Source organism: Panthera tigris, chromosome B1, assembly GCF_018350195.1.
Source record: "Panthera tigris isolate Pti1 chromosome B1, P.tigris_Pti1_mat1.1, whole genome shotgun sequence".
In the NCBI taxonomy this organism is placed as follows: domain Eukaryota; kingdom Metazoa; phylum Chordata; class Mammalia; order Carnivora; family Felidae; genus Panthera; species Panthera tigris.
In genome coordinates, this window is record NC_056663.1 from 110,319,698 (window position 1) to 110,327,238 (window position 7,541).

General features: G+C 49.7%; 1 protein-coding gene and 1 long non-coding RNA gene across 2 annotated transcripts; one reads left to right on the forward strand and one right to left on the reverse strand.

Annotated features, from left to right (window-relative positions):
- Positions 1 to 914: 914 nt before the first annotated feature.
- On the reverse strand, positions 915 to 3,648 carry LOC102956652. The gene is made up of 3 exons (XR_006216300.1): positions 3,467 to 3,648; positions 2,081 to 2,250; positions 915 to 996 (listed from the first exon to the last, which is right to left on the reverse strand). It is a non-coding gene; the product is annotated as an uncharacterized LOC102956652 (long non-coding RNA).
- A 594-nt stretch (positions 3,649 to 4,242) lies between these two features.
- NEUROG2 (neurogenin 2) lies at positions 4,243 to 6,021 on the forward strand. The gene is made up of 2 exons (XM_042982691.1): positions 4,243 to 4,580; positions 4,972 to 6,021. Exon 2 carries the CDS (start codon positions 4,973 to 4,975, stop codon positions 5,789 to 5,791), a length of 819 nt encoding a protein of 272 aa, XP_042838625.1. The 5' UTR covers positions 4,243 to 4,580; position 4,972; the 3' UTR covers positions 5,792 to 6,021.
- Positions 6,022 to 7,541: the final 1,520 nt, after the last annotated feature.

Consider the following 7,541-nt stretch of genomic DNA (forward strand, 5'->3'; position numbering starts at 1 on the left):
TATAAAATCCCTTTGGCAGGCACGGCACCCTATCCTTTTAGCAGGGTGTAGATGCTCCCTCTCCTTGCAGGCAGGGTGGTTTACTGGGAATTGGGGGACAGGCTCGCTGGGCAGGCAAATTTTTCCTCCTGCACTCTGGGAAAAGAGCCCTCCCTCGCGGCCTCCCCGCCCACCCTCACCCCCGCATTCACCTGCAGCAGCGTGAGTTTGGGGAGGAGACCATTTGCCCTCTTTGGCCACTTGTGAGGTCGAAGTGTGGATGGGATGTAGCCTATGGCCCCACAGCAACACCTACCCTAAACTTTAGGGCTTTTGGGTCGCCTCAAAGTTCAAGCTTCTTAGAGGCAACAAAGACTTTCTAAAGATCTCCACCCTCTCACCCCTCCCCTTACTTCACTTTTCTCTCCCTACACGATTCGACCCCCTTTCTTTCGAAGGCTTAGGGACGAGTTTAAATCATTGTGCTCCCATCTCTTGATAACTGCCTGCTTTGAGCTTTTGTTCTCTTAAAGTAGGATTGCACACTGAAAGAAGGGCTGAAGATGAACAGTTTGACCCTTCAGGACAGTTCACGCAGTGGACAGGAGCGGCCCTCGGTCACCGTCCTCACTGATGCTATTCACGCGCTCCCCTCCCCCTTCGCATAACATTTCAGCCTCGTTTCATCTGGACAATCTTTTAGACCACACAAGTGCCTCTTGAATTTATTTAAGTTAAAAGAGTGCTAGAAGAGTCCGGCTAAGGATATTTGGCGTCGGTCACGTCTTCGCACATCTGAGTACAAATTAAAATTTCTTTCTTTCAGCAAAACTGAGCAAAATGCTGAACAAAAAGAATTCTGCAACTGAGTGTGAATGGTTGGTTTCTGGACTTTCACTAGCGTTGTTAGACTGTTCTTGGAGTTGTTTCTTTTCTTTTCTTTTTAAAAATAATATTCTTCATAGTGGGAAATATTTCCAGAAGTGCTCTATTACTGAGTGACGATTCTCTTGAAAGCTATAACACAAACATACAACCAAAATTCTTAGAATTCCAAGATGATATAAAGGGTGATTTTTAAAAACTCTGTACTTTGCACAGTAATCTAAGATACACCACTGCATACACCCAAAGAAGCCCTTATTTTAAAGATAAAATTCTATGAACTCCATGACATCCTTATATTTATAAAGATTAGAAGCTGATTTACGTCTATGTTTGAAACCTTAAGTTTCTCCGCAGAATTTTCCCTTTTGAAGGAAATTTCTGGAATCCAAAATGTGCAGTTTACCCTCATGATATTTTATCTTTACTAAATATCTGCACAGAACATGCTTAAATATGTATTATTAACTTCTTACGGTGTAGAAAGTTTGGATTTTGACAAGAGAAAGCATGCACCCCTTCGGTGCATCATAAAAACATAAAACCTGGGAGAACATAAAAGCTGGGAAGTCAGACACCCAAATGCTGTTAACAATCAACTAAAGAAATCCATTGTGTGTTTCACTAGCACTAAGCATTAGACCCAGTTTGATCTCTGTGTAGAGTTATACAAGATTTACCAGATTTTCCTTTAAGCTTCTTAACTGGATTCTGATTCTGTTCTTCACCCAAATATATTTTATCGTATCGACCCAGCACTTTCTAGCCAAACCAAAATTTTACAACAACCTGTCCAAAGGGTACGTTTCTACTGATACCGAGATAAACCTTCCTTTGCTTTCTGTTACATTAACCAATTGGCTTGTCATTCTTTGCGGGCAACTCCTACATGAGATGTATCTATCTAAAGACTGACACTCCGTGCGTGGTTCCTCCCATCATCCCAGTATTTCTTTTTAGCAGTCTTTGATCGTTTCCTCAGAACCCAGCATTCTCATCCTCTGTTTCACTCAAATTAACACAAAAATCTTGCATCCACTGCAGTGTTCCTGTGTTCCTTCAATCTTGACCCGCTAGCCATGACTTTGAAGGCTTTCTTTTAGAGGGACTGCGAAGAGTATTCACTTGTTTGGTATCGGTGAGCATCACCTGCAAAATAATGTTAAGATATACATGCAACCATAGTAAAGCACTTCTGGTAACTTTTACTACTGACCTATCTTCTGCTTGATCAAACTCTTTTATGAAGTTCTGATTCTGTAGGCTCATGATCCAGAATCAGAGACCCGAAGAAGTGTGAGAGAGGCAGATGCTGTATTCTGGAGACTGAAAGTGTCTTTCTTCTTTATAAATGTTTGCACTGCTAACACATGAAATCAAGCTGTTCTGAAAAGATTGAGGGGGCATCTGGAGAAATAATGGTTTTAAGCGTAGGGAACTTGCTTTCCAAGGGGAAGAGAGGCGAAACACAAATATCAATGAGCAAAGTGAAAATTGTGGCAGTTTTCAAATCATTTCAAGACAGAAGGGAGTCTGGAGGTTGGAGGGCTGCAGTGGGCAAAAGTCTCTTTCACGGGATTCTAATTTTCATTTTCTTTACTTTGCACCTTCCAATCCTGCTGTTACTCCATGCAGAAAACATAAAACAAATTGAAACCATGCCAAAACACTAACAACCGCTTTCATCATGCCCTTCTCTGAAATAAATTTGTTTCCAATTCCTACAACCTGAGTGACACAGAGACCTGCAGACAAGAATCTTTTCTCTCTTGTCACTTTTCAACTTCCACCGTTCCAAATACGCCTTGCTTAAACTGAATTTGCAAAAGGGAACTCAAGGGACTCCTCTCCTATCTACCGCAGTCCAGATTCTTGTCAGCTACTCTGGCACAGTCTAACGCTCCACCCGGCACACACACTTCTAGGGACTCTGGTTCTGTCTCTAAGAAAAGTCAGTCAAGGCGACAAGAGGGTGGGCGTGAGCGTGGGGGAGGAGGAGAGAGGGAGGGCTGACGAGCAATTCAGAACAAGTTCCCTCCGAAGTCCAGAAGCCCTCGGCTCTATTTTTCCGTTGAAAAGCGCCGAGTATCGGGAGGACGGGCCCCTTGTCCCTACAACGCCCCCCAGCGCGGAGCAGAGGTCACGGAAATGTCAGCTCAGCCCAGGCGCTCACAGGCGCTGCAGGTCGGCCGCTCCTCCCACTCCGCTGGCTGCCACCCTTGCAAGGAAGCCACCTTGTTGTCTGGCTCTGCCGTAAAGAGGGGTTAAACCCCAAAACAAAACAAACAAAACAAAGCAAACGAACAGACAGAACCTGTGTCGGTTCCCGGAGACTCCGTTTGTCACCGGCAAAATGAGGAGGGTTTTAGCTTTAACCTGTGAGTGCGTTTATTCTCACATCCTCTAAAAGCCCATCTACCGCTCCCGCACTGGATCTCCCCTTCTAGGAGACGCCTCGATGAATCTTCCAACGTCCTCTTCCTTCACCCTTCTACGCCATTCTCTCTGGAACCTAAACACGTTTGCCCACCATGTGCCCACAACTCGCCATCCACACCCCACTCCTCCCGTGACCAAATGAATGCGTTTTAAAACAATTTACTATTTGGTACAGCTCCTAAGAGGCTTTGCCAAGAGACGCCGGGTAGCACCAGAGGGTTGCTGCTTTCCCCGAGATTCTGACCCCCATTAACTAATTCCTCGGAGCTCAACGTCCGGGAGCTGAGAGGCCGGGCAGCGCCTGGTGCGGTGCGCGAGCGCGCGCCGGAGCTGGGGGTGGGGTGCGGCCGCAAGGACGGGGGCGGGGGGAGGTAGCCTCCGTCTCCCCAACGGCCCCCGGCGCCCCGGCCCCTAATGAGCTGCTGAAAGGGAGCGGGCTCCGGTGCGCGTGGCTCGCAGGCCTCCCGGAGTCCGGGGCGCCCTGATTGGCCAGCTGCGCCTCGCGACCTCCATTCATTAATAAATTAGCGGCACGCTCCAGCCGAGCGCGAGCCACCAATCACAATGGGCAGCGGCGGCGACAACAGCCGCAGCTTGAGCTGAAGCTGCCACCGCGGCTTCAGCCGCTCCGACCGCAGCCTCGAGCTCCAACAGGAGCTTTAGAACCATTTTATGCTGATTAGATAAAGGGGGAAAAGAGAGGCGGGGGGCGATGGGAGGAGGAGGATGGATGGCAGGGCCAGGGAGGGGGGAAGTGGGTGAAGAAAGAGAAAGAAATGAATGATGATAATGCAATGAAAAGAATAAGCCGGGGGAGGGAAAAGCGGGGGAGAAGGGGGGCCTGCACAGGGGGGAGGAGGAGGCGGCGGCAGGGGTTGGGGGGGAGGTGGGGGCCCTGGGGGCAGATCTGATTGTTTTCTTGGTGGTATATAAGGGGTTTTAAGGAGAGTCGTGTGCCAGACACGCAGCCACTGAACCACAAGCAGCTTCGCTTTAACTGGAGTGCCCGGGAGTCGCGTGCCAGGAGCTGCACGGCCGAGGACTGACTGACAGACAGACACGCACCACCACCACAACACACGAGACCCGGGCGGATCGCCGCGGCCTCCGGGGCTCTTGGCAAACTCGCCAGTCGGAGAGGTCCCCCGCGGAGCCGCGCCAGATCCGCCGCTTTCACGCTAAGAGAAGGACGCAGCGCTGCGCTCCCGGCAGCGCGGAGAATCGCAGCACACGCCAAAGTAATAGCTTCGCCGAGACGCGCTGAGGGAGCGAACTACGTAAGTATCCGCCGGTGTCTTCCAACTTGGAAGGGTGTTTCCGGCACTCTTTTCCGGCACTCTGTTCCACCACGTCCGAGCACCCTTTGCAGGCACAGAATCTTTGTCCCAGGGGCTGCTGTCTCTCTCCGGGCGGGAACACAGCCGCGAGGTCGACCAGCCGAGGGCGGGACCCTGTTGGCTGGCAGCGGGGACACAACGAGGGGCTCTCCTGAGCTTGGAGAGCACTGGCGGGGTCTCTTCCCTAACTACGTTCCTCCTTGGCGCCGCCCTTCCGAACCAGTCCTCGTGGTTGCGCGCAGGAGTACTTCCCGCTGGCACCAAGAACGTGCCTCTGCTCCTGTATTTACATCTCGTTTGGTTCTTTCTTCCTCCCCGCTCTCCCCGGTAGGATGTTTGTCAAATCCGAGACCTTGGAGTTGAAGGAGGAAGAGGACGTGCTGGTCCTGCTCGGCTCGGCCTCCCCCGCCTCGGCTGCCCTCACCCCACTGTCGTCCAGCGCCGACGAGGAGGAAGAGGAGGAGCTGGGCGCGTCGGGAGGGGCGCGACGGCAGCTTGGGGCCGAGGCCGGGCCCGGGGGGCTGGGCGGCCCGTCGGCCGGAGCTGAGGGCTGCCGGCCAGCGCGGCTGCTGGGTCTGGTGCATGAATGCAAGCGGCGCCCCTCCAGGGCGCGGGCCGTTTCCCGCGGCGCCAAGACAGCCGAGACCGTGCAGCGCATCAAGAAGACCCGTAGACTGAAGGCCAACAACCGTGAGCGCAACCGCATGCACAACCTCAATGCGGCGCTGGACGCGTTGCGCGAGGTACTCCCCACGTTCCCGGAGGACGCCAAGCTTACCAAGATCGAGACCCTGCGCTTTGCCCACAATTATATCTGGGCGCTTACCGAGACCCTTCGCCTGGCGGACCACTGCGGGGGTGGCGGCGGAGGCCTGCCGGGGGCGCTCTTTTCCGAGACCGTGTTGCTGAGTCCGGGAAGCGCTAGCGCCTCCCTGAGCAGCAGCGGAGACAGTCCGTCGCCTGCCTCCACCTGGAGCTGCACCAACAGCCCGGCGCCGTCCTCCTCGGCGTCTTCCAACTCCACCTCCCCCTACAGCTGCACTTTATCTCCTGCCAGCCCGGCTGGTTCTGACATGGACTATTGGCAGCCCCCACCTCCCGACAAGCACCGCTACGCACCTCACCTCCCCATAGTCAGGGACTGTATCTAGAACTTCCATCCTTGCTACCCGCGCCAGGCCTTAGTGGGTTCCCTTTCCTGTCCTGGACCAGGCCCTCCCACCCCTCTCCTGTCCCCACTTCTATGCCCTGGAAACCATCTCATTTCGCAGGGCAGATGTAGCCGTTCTGACTCCTGGGTTGTTTGCTGCATTCCTTGGCCAAGGGTTTCCTTCCGTCAGACGGTCTCTAATTTATTGAAGGTGTGATGGAGCTTATTGTCAAAGAGGATGGTAGAGTTGGGGGGGGGGGGAGGGCGTTTCTTAAGGCTAAAAAGATGCTGGGAAGCAAAGAAGGTGGCCAGTCTAAAGAGTTTGCAGAGCGGACTGACGCTCCTCCCCCTCTCTGTAACACCAGAGGGACCCGGCGCAGTGCGTGTGAATCTCCCAGGGGGAATGCAACTGGTTCCTCTGATCTCTTCACCTTTGCTTCTACATAGAGATGTTAATGTCGAGTAGAAAGAAATGTATCTTAGCATCTGAATGATTTTACCGGTAATAATATTATCCACAGATTTGCAATGGCTGGCATCTGCTTTATTCCCATTGCTGTCTGCGGGCTGTGGGAATTTCACCTGTCAAACCAAACTTTCCCTCTCTGATGTGCACTTTGTTCTGTTTCCCAGATTCGTCACAATGCCTATTGTCCCGTCCTTCTCTTTCCTTTTTCTTCTCCATTTTGCCATCTGTCTCTTATGATTTATAAGGGGGAAAAAAGTTGTTTTGTTAGAGGGCCAGGTTAGAAGTCATTGTATAATTTGTAGGCTTTGTAATGATTGAATGCAAGCGTGGAAATTTAGGCTGAACTCTCTATCAAAAGGAAAAATGTGGAGGAAAAGGGAAAAATCAGGAGGGAGGATTGCTTCATGCATTATTTATCTCGACCTTTTAGGGGAGAAGGAACTCCCCCAGTCTTTCAAGAGATTAAAAATAAATCAACAGACTGAAAACCTAAGCAGACACGGAGCATTATCAGGATCAGCCACACACGTGTTCCCTTCTATTTATTATAAAGAAATTTTTCATGGGAAAAGTATGTATTTTTTGTATATTCTACAGAGTTTATTCTAGTATGTATTTACATCTTGAACAAAAAAATTGTTCTTGTGATTAAACTATAAATAAAATATATAATTTTCATAATTTCTGTGTGTTGTAACTTTTGCCTGCTTATGTGGTTTTTAGAAGAATGTGTTGTGTCTTTGTGAAATTCTCCTTATAGCAAACTGAGTAGAGTCCTTGTATTTTTCATCAGGGTTTGTGTGAGGAATTTCACTGACATATAAGGTCTAAGAAATCACAAGAAGCTGAATCATATTTGAGATACTAACACGGACATCAGAGTGTTGCTCTGCATACAACCAAAATTTGATTTTTAAGAAATCAATTTCTGAGCATACGAGATCAGTAAAAAAGGGGTGGGGTGGGGATTAAAAGATAATTAAATCTCGGTAAGTTCCAAAGTTCAGAAACCTTGATTTAAAAAGAGATAGTGAAGTTGAAATTTCTTGTTAGAATGTGTAAAAATATGGTGCCTACACTTTGAGTCTCAATTATTATCTGTAAATTGTAGGAATTAGACAATGACTTCTAAGCAAGGCCCCCTTCCAGTTCTAGCATTTGTATTGTATTTATAATTCATTATCAGAAGCTGATTTTGTATTAGCTGCTTTAACAAGCTTGTTGGTTTGAAAAGCAAACTCCTGGAGAAAAAAATACTCAGAGTGAGCTGGGATAAAATTGT

Excerpts from the sequence above, each read along its gene's own strand:
- NEUROG2 (XM_042982691.1), top strand. The coding sequence starts at position 4,973 with ATGTTTGTCAAATCCGAGACCTTGGAGTTGAAGGAGGAAGAGGACGTG.